Source organism: Triturus cristatus, chromosome 6 (genome assembly GCF_964204655.1).
Source record: "Triturus cristatus chromosome 6, aTriCri1.1, whole genome shotgun sequence".
NCBI lineage: Eukaryota > Metazoa > Chordata > Amphibia > Caudata > Salamandridae > Triturus > Triturus cristatus.
This window is the reverse complement of record NC_140589.1, coordinates 1,059,105,688-1,059,123,589: the sequence shown is the minus strand read 5'-3', so window position 1 is coordinate 1,059,123,589 and position 17,902 is coordinate 1,059,105,688. Positions and strand designations below refer to the sequence as shown.

Sequence of the window (17,902 nt, the reverse complement as noted above, 5' to 3'; positions counted from 1 at the left end):
TGTCATCCCTGTGCTAGATTCCTGTTATGTGTTACTGACGCTTTGCACAAGTCCTTTCACAAAACAAAGCCAGAATGCTTGCCATTACCAATGCATGCCCAAACCTTAAACTGCATTCAACTGTTTCCTGCAAAGCGAATACTGGCTGATGGCTTCACACATGACATGGAGTCACTTGGCAGCAGTGCAACTAACACTGGCTGATGGCTTCACATATGAAATGGAGTCACGTCGGCAAGTGTAGCTAACACTGGCTGATGGCTTCACATATGACATGGGGTCACTTGGCGGCAGTGCAGCTAACACTGGCTGATGGCTTCACATATGACATGGGGTCACTTGGCGGCAGTGCAACTAACACTGGCTGATGGCTTCACATATGACATGGAGTCCATTGGCGGCAGTGCAACTAATTCTGGCTGATGGCTTCACATATGACATGGAGTCCCTTGGCGGCAGTGCAACTAATTCTGGCTGATGGCTTCACATATGACATGGAGTCCCTTGGCGGCAGTGCAACTAATACTGGCTGATGGCCTCACATATGACATGGAGTCCCTTGGCGGCAGTGCAACTAATTCTGGCTGATGGCTTCACATATGACATGGAGTCCCTTGGCGGCAGTGCAACTAACACTGGCTGATAGCTTCACATATGACATGGAGTCCCTTGGCGGCAGTGCAACTAACACTGGCTGATGGCTTCACATATGACATTGAGTCACTTGGCGGCAGTGCAACTAAAACTGGCTGATGGCTTCATATATGACATGGAGTCACATCGGCAGCAGTGCAGCTAACACTGGCTAATGGCTTCACATAAGACATGGAGTCACTTGGCAGCAGTGCAGCTAACACTGGCTGATGGCTTCACATATGACATGGAGTCCCTTGGCGGCAGTGCAGCTAACACTGGCTGATGGCTTCACATAAGACATGGAGTCACTTGGCGGCAGTGCAATTAACACTGGCTGATGGCTTCCCATATGACATGGAGTCCCTTGGCGGCAGTGCAACGAATACTGGCTGATGGCTTCACATATGACATGGAGTCCCTTGGCGGCAGTGCAACTAATAGTGGCTAATGGCTTCACATATGACATGGAGTCCCTGAGCAGCAGTGCAGCTAATACTGGCTGATGGCTTCACATATGACATGGAGTCCCTTGGCAACAGTGCAGCTAATACTGGCTGATGGCTTCACATATGACATGGAGTCCCTGAGCAGCAGTGCAGCTAATACTGGCTGATGGCTTCACATATGACATGGAGTCCCTTGGCGGCAGTGCAGCTAATACTGGCTGATGGCTTCACATATGACATGGAGTCCCTTGGCAGCAGTGCAGCTAATACTGGCTGATGGCTTCACATATGACATGGAGTCCCTTGGCGGCAGTGCAACTAACACTGGCTGATGGCTTCACATATGACATGGAGTCCCTTGGCTTCACATATGACATGGAGTCCCTTGGCGGCAGTGCAACTAATAGTGGCTAATGGCTTCACATATGACATGGAGTCCCTGAGCAGCAGTGCAGCTAATACTGGCTGATGGCTTCACATATGACATGGAGTCCCTTGGCAACAGTGCAGCTAATACTGGCTGATGGCTTCACATATGACATGGAGTCCCTGAGCAGCAGTGCAGCTAATACTGGCTGATGGCTTCACATATGACATGGAGTCCCTTGGCGGCAGTGCAGCTAATACTGACTGATGGCTTCACATATGACATGGAGTCCCTTGGCAGCAGTGCAGCTAATACTGGCTGATGGCTTCACATATGACATGGAGTCCCTTGGCGGCAGTGCAACTAACACTGGCTGATGGCTTCACATATGACATGGAGTCCCTTGGCGGCAGTGCAACTAATACTGGCTGATGGCTTCACATATGACATGGTGTCCCTGAGCAGCAGTGCAGCTAATACTGGCTGATGGCTTCACATATGACATGGAGTCCCTGAGCAGCAGTGCAACGAATTCTGGCTGATGGCGTAACATATGACATGATGTCACTTGGCAGCAGTAAAGAAGTAATGATAAGAAGCAGTTCGTGACATCCACATTTGTCTCATCTGAACTTCATTAATTTGGATAAAACATCATGCTCGACCACTCCAGCAAAGGGTCCCACCCTTCAGCTATAATTTAGCACAACCAGCCTTGTAGCCTAGCCGGATACTAACTAGAACTTCTGAATTAAAAGGACCTGCAGTACTGCGTCAATGCAACAGAGCCACTAGATGTGTCACATTTCGAAAAGAATTATAAGATCTCCAGCACCATCGTGGGTTTGGGGCATTTCACACGGACACTTCACTTCCTAAAAGTAGGTGCATTCTTGTGGTGAAATACTATGGAGGAAAACAGGCAGAAACACCAGTTCCTGCATGTTATGCCACAGAAATAAGAAATCAGGATTTTTCCACCCCTCAAATACTGATGCCAAGTGCTTCATTTAGAAGAATAAATAAGTGCAGGGCCTCAGTGGTTTTCTATGGAGCCTGCCGCCAGCAATGCGAAATGCCCTGGTTGCCAAATACCAAGGCCCCATATTTTCTATTCCCCGTCAAGCCTCACTCTTCCACTTCCTGTCTCTATCTCATGTTTCCAGGTTCTTTTGATCCTTTTTTCTAACTTATCACTCTTTTCGTATCACTGTCGCCCTTCTTCTTTCTCCTTTGTCTGCCTTTCTCTCTCTTGCTCTGGATTAAGGTTTGATGATGAAACATAAAATATGATCTCCAAAAATGAATGCTAGTGCCCACCTCATGCAACCGCCTACACAAATTAAGTACAGCTTATGACCTAAATATCCACAGGACCCAGAAGTTTTCTGACCCACTCTTAATGGGGCACAAAGTTACACTGTATGTGATTTTGAAGTTTGAAATGTGGTCACAATCATACACCAACACAAAAAGGCATATCTAACTTAGAAATGTTACAACCGAGAGGAAGACTTCTTAAAGGGTGCAGTGCAATTTCAGACTAGCACAGAGACGAGCTAAAAAGCTTTTCGGCTCCATGAGCATTGAGGATGTTGTGTTCTCGAATAAACATTCCCTTTTTTAAACTTTATCCAACACCTACAATTCTTCTCCTTAAGCTGAAGCATAGTGTGAATAGCACCTCAAGATGGAACTCCAAACCCAAAAATGCATGTTTACCTTTGACGAGAATCAGTTTACTGGCTGTTGATTCCTCTCCGGCCAATTTTGCGAAAATAACGTCATTCCTAAAATCAGCAACTCCTTCAAATCGCAACACTAAACGTTTTCCTTGTAGGGTTTCTTGAATACCATCTTTGCTTTCTGAAAGAGCGTCGATGGCTCTGGTGAGAGAAAGAAATACTTTGTGACCTCGAGATGCACTGCATAGAAATCATTAGCAAACAAATAAAAAGCAGAAAAATTAGGAATTACACATTCGCTCACTTTAGAAACATGCCCTTTAATCTCCACAGAGTACTCCGAGTATTTTATTTGGCTTATTCTTCGATTATGCTTTTTCTCAATCTAAATTTTAATTTCTGAAATAATCTGTTTTTGGCATTGGCGATGCAGCTGCTGAAATATGGCAACTTTATATATTTCAGTAATACAGCTGGTAGGTGTCATCGTTTTCTAGATTAATTCCCATATTTGCACTCGGTTCTGGCAGCAGTTAATACACTATTATTTCGAAAACCTATCAGTATTTTGTTCCATTGGTGGACAGTCCCAGATGACATTGAATTTCCACAAAACATCTGTAAATCAGATCCTAGGGGATGCACAATGTTTCTCCCTAAACAGTGTCAAATCCTTTACCTGTATCCTAGAGAGAAGCAGCAACGACCGGTCGAGTGAGATAAAAGAAGGATAGATGTTTCCTCCGAGCTGAGGGAATGGTGATAACTGTACAGAATGAAATGGTGACCCTAGCAAGAAGCGAAGAATTTCCTTTAGTTACTCCACAGGCATGCCGCAAGCAATCTTGAGGAGCGAGAGGGGAAGTTACCCGTCTTCCTCCGAGTCAGTTCTCGCAAAGCCCCTCCCACAGATAGTGACATCATCGACAGGCCCCTCGGGGGACTTCAAAGCATTGGGAGACAAAGAAGCTTCCTCGATTGCTCTTCGGCTATGCTGCCCATCGGATTTTCTGTCACCGTGGAGCACATCATCTCTTACAGGATCCCACCAGCATAGAAGAGACCAGCCTTTGAGGCTGATTGTGGCTGTTCAGGCTTAGTCAGTCACATCAAAACTGAGCACATACTTAAGAAACTGATGCAACTGCAACTCCCTCGCCTCCTACTTCCACAACAAGATCGCGGACATACACAACAGCTTCAGCACTCAACCGACGAACGCCACGACCGAACCACCGCCCCCCACCACCACCCTCCGCGCCTGGACCCCGATCAGCACCGAAGACACCGTCCGCACGATGAACTCCATCCACTCCGGATCTCCGACCGATCCCTGCCCTCACCACGTTTTCAACAAGGCCGACGCTGTCATCGCACCCCACCTGCGGAACATCATCAACACCTCCTTCGACACCGCTACCTTCCCGGAGAGCTGGAAGCACGCCGAACTCAGCGCCCTACTCAAGAAGCCATCGGCCGACCCCACCGACCTCAAGAACTACCGCCCCATCTCGCTGCTCCCATTTCCCGCAAAAGTCATCGAGAAGACCGTCAACAAGCAGCTGGCCGCCTTCCTCGAGACGAACGGATCCCTCGACCCCTCGCAGTCTGGCTTCCGGACCAACCACAGCACCGAGACCGCCCTGATCGCAGCCACCGATGACATCCGAGCGCTACTCGACAACGGAGAAACAGCGGCCCTCATCCTCCTCGACCTCTCCGCGGCCTTCGACACTGTCTGCCATCGTACCCTAGTACAACGCCTCAGCAACGTCGGAGTCCAAGAAAAGGCACTGGAGTGGATCATCTCCTTCCTCGCCGGAAGGACACAGAGAGTCCGCCTCCCTCCGTTCAGATCTGAAGCCACCGAAGTCATCTGCGGCGTTCCTCAAGGCTCCTCGCTCAGTCCTACTCTCTTCAACGTCTACATGAGCCCCCTCGCAGACATCGCACGCCAGCACAACCTCAACATCATCTCCTACGCCGACGACACCCAGCTGATCCTCTCCCTCAACAACGACCCCGCCACCGCCAGAGCCAACCTTCACGTAGGGATGAAAGAGGTAGCCAAATGGATGAAGAACAGTCGCCTGAAACTGAACTCGGACAAGACGGAAGTCCTCATCCTGGGATCCTCACCCGCCGCTTGGGACGACTCCTGGTGGCCCCCCGCCCTAAGCAGCGCACCCAATCCAACAGACCACGCACGCAACCTGGGCTTCATCCTGGACTCCTCCCTCTCCATGACCAGACAAGTCAACGCTGTCTCCTCGTCGTGCTTCAACATCCTGCGCATGCTACGCAAGATCTTCCGGTGGATCCCCACCGAGACCAGGAAGACGGTCACCCAGGCCCTCGTCACCAGCCGTCTGGACTACGGCAACTCCCTCTACGCTGGAACCACTGCCAAACTCCAGAAGAGACTCCAGAGGATCCAGAACGCCTCAGCACGACTCATCCTGGACATCCCCCGTCGCAGCCACATCTCCAGACACTTGAGAGACCTGCACTGGCTCCCGGTCAACAAGAGAATCACCTTCCGTCTCCTCACCCACGCACACAAAGCCCTACACAACCAAGGCCCAGGATACCTCAACAGCCGCCTCAACTTCTACGCTCCCAAACGCCAGCTTCGATCGACCAGCCACGCCCTCGCCGCCGTCCCCCGCATCCGAAGAGCCACCACAGGGGGACGTTCCTTCTCCTACCTCGCCGCCAAGACATGGAACTCCCTCCCCACCCACCTCCGCCAGACCCAGGACCACTTCGCCTTCAGGAAGCAACTCAAGACTTGGCTGTTCGAGCAGTAGCGGACCCCCCAGCGCCTTGAGACCCTCTGGGTGAGTAGTGCGCTATATAAATGCGATGATTGATTGATTGATTGATGCTGTCGCACTTACATGCAAATTATGGAATTTGCAGTGGATTTAGGACCTGACACTCGTCACCACTCACAGGTTTCACAAGATAGCAGAGCTTGTCTGAACCACAATGATTAAAATCCGGACCCTTGCCCTAGCTAGTGCTAGTTTTGGAAGCTATCATAGACCAAACAAATGTTTTGAAGAGGATATTGGATGCCCCAGTAGATTTAAGGCAGCATATTAATAACACTAAAAGAAGTGTCAATGAGAGTCCTAGGCCGGAGGACAACCTGAATGATATGGCTGTGATAAGTACGCTATATGTTGTAGTGGGTAGCTTGCAGAGACAATGATTGCAGGGACACGCAGGTATGTGGAAATAACGATCTCTTTATTCCTTATATCAACGATAATTACTTTCGGAGGGAGAGCGCCGGGGGCCGTCTTCCCCGTGCACAGACTCAGCGCTACTAAGCCCAAAATGGCCGCTGCACGCCTACGTCATCGCGTCGGCGCGACGACTAGACCGCAACTCTACATATCTCCCTTTTTTCCTTATACATAAACAACAAGAAAAATTATTACTTGCGTGCATATCTCTCCCTTTTTCCTTACACATTAATAACCAGAAAATTATTACTTGCGTGCATTCCCCATCAGTCCTCCATCTCAAAGTCTCTAAACCTCGTAGGTTTCACCACAGTCCTTCCACTCCGGATACAACTCACAGGAGTGCCTGAGGCAGGGACGGCGCTCTCTCGGGAGGTTCTCTGGTCTTCCCTCCCGGTGTTTGGGATCACTCCTTCCCCCGGAGATCTGCTACCGCTTCCCCAAAGTTCCGAGTTACCCAGACCCACATCATCATTTACGTCCGCTTCACCTCCACTTTCTCTTGGGTTGCTTGATGTGTTGTCTGCTAGACTTGACTCAGTCCCTTGGGTCCGGGACGGTATCACTTGTCCATTTCCCCATCCATCCCACTGCATGATCTTGTTGCACTTGGACATGCGGTCCTGTGACCACACCTTCCCATCGCTGAGTAGGGCAGAACGGTTGTAAACTTCTTCCACCTGCATCGGTGCGCTAAATTTGCTGTCCCCCTTCCTTCGCAACTGGGCCAACTTAACACGCACCCACTCTCCCTTCTCGAGCTCCGTCTCTTTGACACTTCTCCTTTTGTTGTAGTGTTCCGCATATATCTTATGAGCTCTCTCTAGGTTGTGACGTACTACAGCAGGCGACCACTTGCTCGTGATGGTTCGCTCCTTCCACGCCACATTATCTTTCGTAAAGGGGTCTCTACCCCTCAAGATCTGGAAGGGGCTGTACCCCGTGCTGGTAGGTGTGATCCTATACGCCCACACCATACTCTTCAGTTCCTTTTCCCAGTCCTTTCCGCTCGCAATCGCCGCTTGCACCGACCCCATGATGACACGGTTGAATCTTTCGGCTTGACCATTCCCCGCGGGGTGGTATATCGAAGTGTGTTTTATCCTAATGCCGTTTCTCGCCATGTACGTGTTCCATTTGTCGGACACAAATTGAGGCCCATTGTCGCTTAGGATGGAGCGTGGGAAGCCTTCCCTGAGAAATACTGCAGTTAGGAACTTTAGTATCTTGTCCGTATCCATATCCTCTTGTACATCCATCTCCGGCCACTTGGAGAACTTGTCCACAAGAACCAACACATATTTCTGGATGCCCTGCTTGTCCAGTATCGGCCCGAGTATGTCTATGGCTAGGTCTTCCCAAGGATTCACCGGGTTGTCAAACTTCCCCAGGGGTGGTCGCAGTAGGCTCAGGGATTTGTCAGCTCCTTGGCACTGGCTACACTCCCGCACATGCCTCTCTATCTGGTTGTCCATCGCCGGCCACCAATACACTTGTTTCGCTCTCAATTTTGTCTTGACGATACCCAGGTGGCCCTCGTGGATGAGAGTCAGCAGGTGTGGTATCAACTTGTTCGGGGGGACTACTTTTTCCCCTCTCCTCAGGAAAATCCCTTGGTTGCAGACAAACAACTCTTCTCTCACTTCAAAGAACTTCCTAAGCATTGTTCCCAAGTGCTTTTTTTCCAGCCATCCCCTTAGGACACATTGCTTGACTGCTTCCATGTCTGTGTCTGTCTCGTACGCTTTCCTCCATTCGTGCATGCTTATCACTTGTTCGTGATCGTCCATGAATGCTACTTTACAGTCCTCGTCTTCCAATGTCTTGGGGGCTTCCTCCATGGCCGCTGCTCGACTAAGGTAGTCGGCTACTTTGTTCTTTTGCCCTGGGATGTGCTCCACATCATATCTGTAGTCCAACAACTTCAGCGTCATCTTCGCGATGCGGGGCGTCGCCGTGGCATGTCCTGACGATGTTAGTACTTTGATCAAGGGCTTGTGGTCTGTCCTCAATCGGAATCTCATAAGAACTGGCGGAACTTGCCCATGGCCCATACTACTGCTAGCATCTCCTTTTCTATGACGCTGTACTTTTGTTCCGTGGGAGACAGCGATCGGGATGCGAAGCTGAGGGTGGCCAAGTCTCCGCCTTCCAATTCCTGCATAAGGACTGCTCCCAGACCCCGGTCACTGGCATCCGTCGTCAGGATTGTCCCGGCCCGGGGACCATATCCGCTCAGCGGGAGAGCCGTGCTGATGTCCGCTTTTATCCTGCGGAACTCCTCTTGTGTTTCCTCAGTCCACTCAAATTTGGTTTTGTTCCGTATTAGTTGTCTCAAGTGGTGCGTCTTCGTGGCGAAGTAGGGAACAAATTTGCTATAGAACTCCTCCATGCCTAGGAACGATCTTACGTCTTCTTTCGACTTGGGTGGTGGAGCATCACATATCGCCTTGGCATTGGACTGTTTGGGGGTGATCGCCTGGTCACTGATCACATGCCCCAGGTACGTAACTGACGTCATCCCAAACCGGCACTTCTCCTACTCCGCCGTGAGTCCATTGCGTTCCAACACTTGAAGGACGGTGGATAACTTGGTGTCATGGTCCGCCTTGTCTTTGCCCATTATTAGGATGTCGGCTTGGAAGTATTGCACTCCCTCGATCTTGCGAAATAGACTGTGCATTAGCTTCTGGAATACGGCTGCTGCCGAAGCCAACCCAAACGGCATTCGGCGGAATTAGTAGCACCCAAAGGGGGTTATAAAGGACGTCAGCTTCTTACTGAAGTGGTGTAGCGCAATCTGGTGGTAGGCGGACGTGAGATCAATTGTTGAAAACCACTTTATTCCTTTGGTGTTGGCCAGCATCTCATCTATCCGTGGCAAGGGAAACCTTTCAACTATGATGTTTTTGTTCAGCTCCCTCAAGTCCACACACAACCGTATTTTCCCGTTAGGCTTCATGGCGACCACCAACGGGGCCAACCACTCTGTACTCGTGATCGGTTCTATGATGCCGTTTTCTTCCAGTCTGTGGAGTTCCTGTTGCACTTGGTCTCTGACTGCTAGGGGGATGTTTCTCACCTTGTGACATACCGGTCGGGCATCCCCTCTGAGCTCGATCCTGTGCGTGAATTTAGTTAGTCTTCCTACTTTGCTTCCAAATACGTTGGGGAACACTGCTTTCAGCCTCCCCACGTCTGGTCGTTGTTCGTCACTGGTCATTAAGACTTGGGTGGTTCAACTTGGGTTCAACTGTATTCCAAGATCACCTTGGTCTACCCAACCTAGGACCAATGAACCTTTCCCCGCTACGTCCAGCTTGCAACTGGCGTGCCGCTCCTTGAATTTAAACTCCAGGCGCCGGTATCCCACCATCGGGATGGGTTCTCCTGTAAAGGTGATGGGGCGGATGTCAGGGGGCTCCAGGTGGTCTCCAATGTGGTCCTTAAACTGTTCCTCCCAGACGCTGCGTTGTATGATGGTGTAGGGGGACCCAGAGTCGGCTACCATCTGAATTTGTACCCCTCCAATCACCAGGTCACACTGCGGTTTCTTCGATCGGTTGCAGTTTATCCCCATCACGTATTCGTCTATGCATAGCACGCTGTCATCATCGTCATCTTCATTCCCTACGTCTTCCTCCACCTCTTGTGTGACATATTTGACAGCTCTTGTCTTCTGCTTGCGGCGACACACTTTCTCGTAGTGTCCGATTAATCCACAAAACATGCATTTAGCCTTAAATGCCGGACAGCGCTTGTCGTGTGCTGGGTGCGACCTGCTGCCGCATCTGTAGCACATGCCCTTGCCTTCCGTGACTGGTTTCTTCCCCGGAGGTGGCCTGGGTGACCACTTGGCCTGTGTCCTCGTGTCTCCCGTTGCTCCTTTGCCTCTCTCCGGCGGTTCGGCTTCTGTGACTTTGTTCACCATGGGTTTCGGGCAGCCTCCTTCTTTGCCGCTTCCGCGCATCTCTTCGATAGCTCCGCCTTCTTCACCATGGCTATCATTACTTTAACGTCGCATCGCCATTGACCCACAACTTATCTTGTATCTCCGAGTTGGTGGTGTGCATGACAATTTGGTCTTTTATAAATTCGTCGTGCAACGTGCCAAACTTACAGACGATGGCCAATTTCTTCAATGCCGCCACGTATGCGTCTATGGGCTCTCCTTCCGCCTGTTTCCTTTGCTGGAAGTTATATCCATCAATAGACGTGCATACCGCTGGTCTGTAGTGCTTGTTTAAGTCGTCTATCGCGTGTTGGAAGACATCATCGTCCGCTGCTTGCCTCGGCGTGGGGGCAATGTTCTGAAACACCCTGATTCCTTCTGGGCCCAGGTTGTGCAGCAGGATCCTTCTTTTCCTTTTGCTGGGGAATGCTTCCCCTGCTTCGTCTTCCAAGGCTTCCATGTAATTCATAAAGTATTCCCTCCAATCCTCCCATTTCATTGACGGTTCTCCCGGTTTGGGTAGGAAGGGGATTGGCGTCGTGAGTGAGGACGGTTGGGCACACATTGCCGCTCTTCTCTCCGGCGACTCGTCTTCCCTCCTTGGGCTTTGGTGCACTCCGTCTCTGCTGGCGTGGGGGGGCTTTGGTGTGCGGCCGCTCCAGCGCCACTGCCACGCTCTGCCTGATCCACCAGGGCCTCCCCTGTACCTCTTGTGTTGGCCCCGGTACGTGCTTAGGGTCGTTGCGTCTTGGGCGCCTCCCACTCGTGACTTTGTGAGGGCCTGCGCCTCCTGCAGAGGCCTGAGAGGATCACGGTCCTCCCTTCCTCTGCCAGCCATGTGGGTTGCTCTCCCTGCAATTCCGGCACTTGCGCCACCTTCCTCTTCTGTGCCTCTCCCGTGACTTGGGTTCTTGCCCGTGGCTCTGGGGTTCCCCTGTGCAGTCACGACTCGTATGCCTCTCTGGGTGGTGCTCGAGACCCAGGCGTCCCCACTGCCTCGCTCTCCCTCCGGCGTACCTGTGTGTCTCCTGTTGCTGGCCACGTGTGCTCCTTGTGCAGGCTCTATGGGCTTTCCCCACGTCGTTCGTCGGTCCCAGTCCTCGTCGCCATTTGTAGTGGGTAGCTTGCAGGGACAATGATTGCAGGGACACGCAGGTATGTGGAAATAACGATCTCTTTATTCCTTATATCAACGATAATTACTCTCGGAGGGAGAGCGCCGGGGGCCGTCTTCCCCGTGCCCAGACTCGGCGCTACTTAGCCCAAAATGGCCGCTGCGCGCCTACGTCATCGCGTCGGCGCGACGACTAGACCGCAAAAAATATCAACAGGACCGGTCCAAGCACAATAAACTAGGGACCTGATTTATATCTTGGCGGTAACGGTTTTGCCGTCAATTTAGCGTTGGATTTTCCGTCCATCGACTTAGAGAACCACCTCCAGATTTAGATGTTGACGATCCCATAGACGAAAGAGCGCTAACAAACCGCAGTCACTGCTATGAATCACCGCCCGAGTGGACGGCGCCATAGGCAAAAGCGGCGTGTGGCAGGACTCCCGCCCCTTTTACCACTGAGCCAATCACGATGTGCATTCCCACCCTCCTTACTGTGGCGGCTAAACCGCCACACCGAAGTTGGAGAATTGGGAGGGATGTAAGGACAAAACTTGCTTTTTAACGAATGTTTCCATTTCCTGTCACCATTAATCAGATTGTACAAGCCCTGCCGTTGCTACTGCTCCTGGACCAAGAGGGAAATCAACCCTGTCGTCGCCGGCACAGAAGGTAAGTCACTGTTTAACCTGTCAGCCTCAGAATGGTAGCTGCACATTAGCACTGGACTCGAGGATGTTTAAGAAAAACTTGCAAGCAATACTACAATGATGTGCAATGCATATAATGTTGTACTTAGAAAGATGTGTAAAAACACACCTCGAGATATTAGTAACACCCATCAATCTGGTACTAACTGCCATCATGACAGTGGGCATCTACACACAAAGTCACAGCAATCACAAATAGAAATGTGTCCATACAGGTGTGTGCAAAAATCTTCTCTAAACTACTAGATCATGGACATAAACAGTATACCCACTTGGTGCATTGTTGAGGAGAGGAGTTCCCCGGAGTAGAGCGGACAAGAACAGTTTCCAGTAGTCCCGCTAAAGTGACGCCGAAAGGAGAACCACCACCTCAAAACTGATTGGGGACACTTGAGAACCAGGGTGCCGCTCGGAGGCTTTGGATTTACTGAAATCGATTGGGTTCACACTCTGCTTCATCTCCACGCTCGCAGTTGATGAAACGCTGATGAAAGGGGAAGTTGGTGTTTTTAATTGGACTGTTCTTTCACGCGGGACTGCGAGGACCAGGCTGCTCGGCGATCACTCACCTGCCCCACCTGGCTCCTCTTCCCGGCTCCTCCTCCACCTGCTATTTTACGCCTCGCGGCCCCCGCTTCGCGGGAGCCGCTCGGAGGCTTTGGATTTACTGAAATCGATTGGGTTCACACTCTGCTTCATCTCCACGCTCGCAGTTGATGAAACGCTGCTGAAAGGGGAAGTTGGTGTTTTTAATTGGACTGTTCTTTCACGCGGGACTGCGAGGACCAGGCTGCTCGGCGATCACTCACCTGCCCCACCTGGCTCCTCTTCCCGGCTCCTCCTCCACCTGCTATTTTACGCCTCGCGGCCCCCGCTTCGCGGGAGCCGCTCGGAGGCTTTGGATTTACTGAAATCGATTGGGTTCACACTCTGCTTCATCTCCACGCTCGCAGTTGATGAAACGCTGCTGAAAGGGGAAGTTGGTGTTTTTAATTGGACTGTTCTTTCACGCGGGACTGCGAGGACCAGGCTGCTCGGCGATCACTCACCTGTCCCACCTGGCTCCTCTTCCCGGCTCCTTCTCCTCCACACCTCTTCCCTTCATTAGGAAGGTTCCGCCCTCACGCGTCAGCGGGACGCGTGCGGGACGCAGCCCGGGGCGAAGACCGCGCAAAGAGCGGGCCGTTTGTTGCCGTTCGAGGCCGGGAGTGGACGGGACGGGCCACCCCCCCAAGGTTGACATTTCATGTGCACAAACGTTTGCCCTATTGTGAGTTCCTGTTGTATTGAAGTTAGGTTGCTAGCCGTGTTCTGTAGTTGTCACGTTATTTTACTGCTCTTAAATCAAATGTGATTACTGGTTATTCAAATAGTTTGCACTTCCGGGGTCCATTGTTACTGTTATTGGCTGCCCCCCCTATTTTGTACGCTTGTCATACTCGAAGATGACATCCCTAAGGTCCGGTAGGAAGATCGTGCAGGGCAGTACTGGGGGCTGTGTATCAGGGACCCTTGATCATTTTATCACAAGAGCAGCACGGGTCCTCGAACAAGAAATCATTTTAACAGAAAAATGACTGTCCTTAGAAATATCAGCAAAGAGATCGTCCCTTGCTAACATCATGGCAGCCATTTCCCCTGAATGTAGGCAACTGCCATCTGTTTCTGATTTGCTGCATAGTAATGTGCCTGGGATGTCGGATATATCATTACATAGCTCTTTGGAAGATATTTCAGATACCATAATTATCCCTGAAACCAGTGGCTTACCTACAAATTCTAGTGTTATTCCCACTCTGCCCCCTATTGAGCAGCCACGTATAGCCACTCCGACCTTGGGTAGTAAGTCCCAGCCTACCAATGGGAAAAGAAAACGTGTGGGAGCGCCTTCTAAGGGTAAACGTGCAAAAGTGTCTAAAACGTTTAAACCTGCCATCCTACGTTCTGATTCCCATTCCCATCCGTCTTGTAGTACATCTCCTCCTGTTGGGAGCCTTACGTCCTCCCATTTCTCTGCTACTTTGCCTAATGCCAACTCTCTGCCTTCTGGCTTCTCTGAGTTTCTGGAGCAGTCGCTTAAATCTTTCTTTTTACCCCTACATGAGAGAGTCAAGCAACTCTCTACTTCCATTGGGAAATTAGAGTATGGTGCTTACTAACACGACTCTACTGGAGAAAATTATAGCGACTCCTCCTGTCCCAAAGATTTTACCAACTTCTGCCACAGCTGCCAAAACAGGGATTGTTTCAAACGGTCTTACCCCTTTAGTTAGTGTTCCCTCCCTCCTTCCTGTTCACAATGAACAAGTTGTGGAAGTCACCCACATACCTGCCAGTGCTGTCACGTCTATCCAATCAGATAGCAACGTTGTTACTAATAAGAGTATTAATGCAACAAGACAGCCTTCTTCTGAGGGTGTAGGTCCATTTCTAAAACTCCCATGCATTAATCTTCCCCCAGAGTCCTTGCCCTATACTGTTATATTGGTTGGCGTTCCAAGGCTCCCCCAGGCAAAGATTGAGTCTCATAGCGAGTTGAAGAACAAAGTGATTCACTGGCTAAATGGAAATAGGCCTCTGCCGTCTAGAATAAGTGCTGAGATTTTGACTGTACGTAGGGTGAGTTGGTTGGGTACTGGGGTAAAGAAAGTGGAGGGAGATTGTGTAATTACTAACTTTCGGGACCCCAGGGTGGTGAGTCATATATGTTCCCATCCTAACACCTTGAGAGCCACTGGAATACACACCGTGGACCTGTCCTATTTCTATTCCCGTGACCCATGTGATACTCCTTGTGACTTGTCTATTGGTTGGGAAAGGGTCACCAGAGGCTTTCGTTGCCCGCCCGGACTGGATTTTCATCTTCCATTGTTTAATCACTTTGTACCCTTGAACTCTTTGGAAGGGGTTGATTGACTGTCAACTAATCCAATCAATTTGGGCTGTGCGAATAAAACTCCTGTTGGCCCCAAATGTTCCGCCTGCTCGGGGTCCGGAAGTTGGGGTGGGCCAAGGGGGGTACATCTGGTTCCTCTAAATGTGCCCCTCAGAAATTCTGATCCCCTTTCACTAGCTCTGGAGTGCCTAGACTTTTCCCAGGCCATAAATCTTGTTAACTTCAATCCCTCCACCACAGAGACGGTAACCCGTACTCACATGTTGCACATTGATAGTCCATTAATCATACACTCAGATCCTTGCACCTATGAGAACGCGCGTACGGGACCAGGCATCACTGTAACCCACCTCGCCGTACTGGGTTCCTTACCTGCCCTCCAGTTGGTTGGCTCAACTAGCTCTCTTCCTCTCACATTGGCCTCCTGGAACATTGCTGGCTTACGAGGCAAAATAGTAATGGAGGAATGGTCTGCCTGGGCAAACATCCACGATATTCTTGTTTTCCAGGAAACGTGGGCTGTAGACCCTATTCTTTTTTCTGGCTACTCAACTTTTATAAAGGGGCCTCTGGTGGGTCAAGGGGTCGTCCCTCGGGTGGTCTCTGCATATGGGTAAGGCAAACTTTAAAGTACAGACTCACCGAATTGGCAATTGATAGCCCCGACATATTGATCATCTTGATGCAACTTAATGACGAACCTGACTTCCTGATTATTAATGTATATAATAGGGGCCTCCCAGGCGGGAGAGGTACAAATACTTTTTTACAATTGGATGGGTTTTTGGATTCTGTTAACCCATGTACCAACGTGGTAATAGTGGGTGACTTAAATCGCTGTTTTGAGCCCCTGTACTCTGCTTGGGACTCACTTACAATGGAAGTGGATGCAATTTTGAATATCCCACCTCTCGATCTTCCCCCTATCAAGAGGTGGACTGAATCTGCCATTCAGTGGATGACCTTGTGTATGGAGCGAGGTTTCAGGGCAGCAAACGGACGGACCCTCTCTGATAAAACTGGCAAGGACACCTTTTCTGATGGTCGTCGTTGTAGTAGAATTGACTATGCCTTAATTAAAGTGGAGTTCTGGCCCATATTAAGCGATATGGTGATTCAGGACCGCCCCGAGAGCGACCATAATCCTTTAGTTCTGAATCTCTTAATATGTTCAGCCCTCAGAAATAAACCTTCTGAGAATGTTACCGCTGACGCCTTCTTAACTAACAACCAACGGAGAGTGCGCTGGGAAAAGGTTGCCATTGACAGTGCAGTACTCTCCGAGATTATTTCAAAAGTTTCTCATGCGTTGGAAGACCTCCAATCTCTCCGGAGCCGCGAGGAAGTCGTTGGCGAGTCTACCCACATACATGATCATTTATTTCAAGGTCTTAAGTCCCTTTTCTCCAAACCTTGTAAGGCCAAGAAATCGCTTACACCAAAGCCAAATTCTTGGTATAACCATGCCTGCCGTGAGTCTTATAGCAAACTGAAATCTGCCATTAAATCTAAAAATCAGGCAAATATTCGACTTGCCAGGAAAGACTACAGCAAGGCTAAAGTCCTGGCCAAAAAAGACTGGGATAACGATCATTGGAATGATCTTTTGGCTGCTAGCAAACAAAGAAATCTGACTTTGTTTTGGCACATCGTGAAATAGGGCAACTCTCCGAGCACGCAGGTCCCCTCAAATCATGTACTCCCCGATATTTGGGTGTCGCACTTTGAAAGTCAGTTTTCGGAGACTAATTTGGAAGAAGTGACCGCTTTTCCTATTTCCCAGGTCATGCCCTCTCTTCGGAATTTTAAATTTGACTGTAAAGAGGTCGAGTTGGCTCTATCCAGGGTTCCTAGTGGCAAGGCACCGGGTATAGATTGTGTCCCCGCGGACCTTTTTAAATCTGACCATAGCAATTGGGTGCCCTACATCGCACTTTTGGCAACTGCTATAGCCAATGGGGCTGCCATTCCTGAATCCTGGAAGGGCGCAGAGATTTTGCCCATCTTTAAGAAGGGTGATCGCTCTTGCCCGGGGAATTACCGCCCGATCAGTTTAATTGACTCTGTTCAAAAAATCATAGCAAGGATGATCCTGGCAAGAATTCAGTCATTCAGCAGGAGAATATCATCTCGCCCCTGCAGGCCGGGTTCAGACCCTGCACAAGTACCATCGACCAGGCGTTCAAGTTTCAACTGATCGTCTGGAAAACGGTTTATCTTTGCGGCGGTACCTTGTACGCCGCTTTTGTTGACCTTCGGTCAGCATTTGACTTAGTCAATAGGACTAAACTTTGGGCGGTATTAGCAGAGTTAGGGATGCCTGCAGACCTTTTGTATATTGTCATTAGGTTGCATGAAAATAACTTCGCACAAGTACGTTGGGGGAACCAAGGGCAGGTCAATAGGGGTGTCAGGTAAGGGTGCGTCCTTGCGCCTACTCTGTTTCTGTTATTCATTAACAGAGTTGTGCAGTACTTCTCTTCTACATCTACGGACGCCCCTATGCTGGGCGGTATTAAAATTCCACTCCTCATGTTTGCCGACGACACCCTACTCCTATCGCAGACTTTGTCTGGGCTACAGGTGGCTTTGAACGTATTTGCTAACTTCTGCTCTGACTTTGACCTGTTAGTTAATGTTTCGAAAACAAAATACATGGTCTTTAATAAAGGGAAATGCGTGAAAGGCCATGTGACTATGAACAATGACTTACTCGAACGTGCTAATGTCATGACCTACTTGGGGGTTGTCTTTGAAAATAAGCTGAACTGGAGGCCACAAATAGATGTCCTATCCCTCAAATTTGCCCAACTCTCTGGGTGCTTGGTTAAAGAACAAAAAC

At 50.0% G+C, this 17,902-nt stretch overlaps 1 protein-coding gene across 4 annotated transcripts in view; it reads right to left on the bottom strand.

The window, feature by feature from the left end:
• Positions 1-17,902, bottom strand: part of AKAP7 (A-kinase anchoring protein 7) — a 1,351,667-nt gene that overhangs the window by 1,078,381 nt on the left and 255,384 nt on the right. For all 4 annotated transcript variants that reach the window (XM_085611892.1, XM_085611893.1, XM_085611895.1 and 1 more), the window contains exon 5: positions 3,172-3,335. In XM_085611892.1, the coding sequence (XP_085468018.1) occupies positions 3,172-3,335 (164 nt within the window). The remainder of the gene's footprint in view (positions 1-3,171; positions 3,336-17,902) is intronic.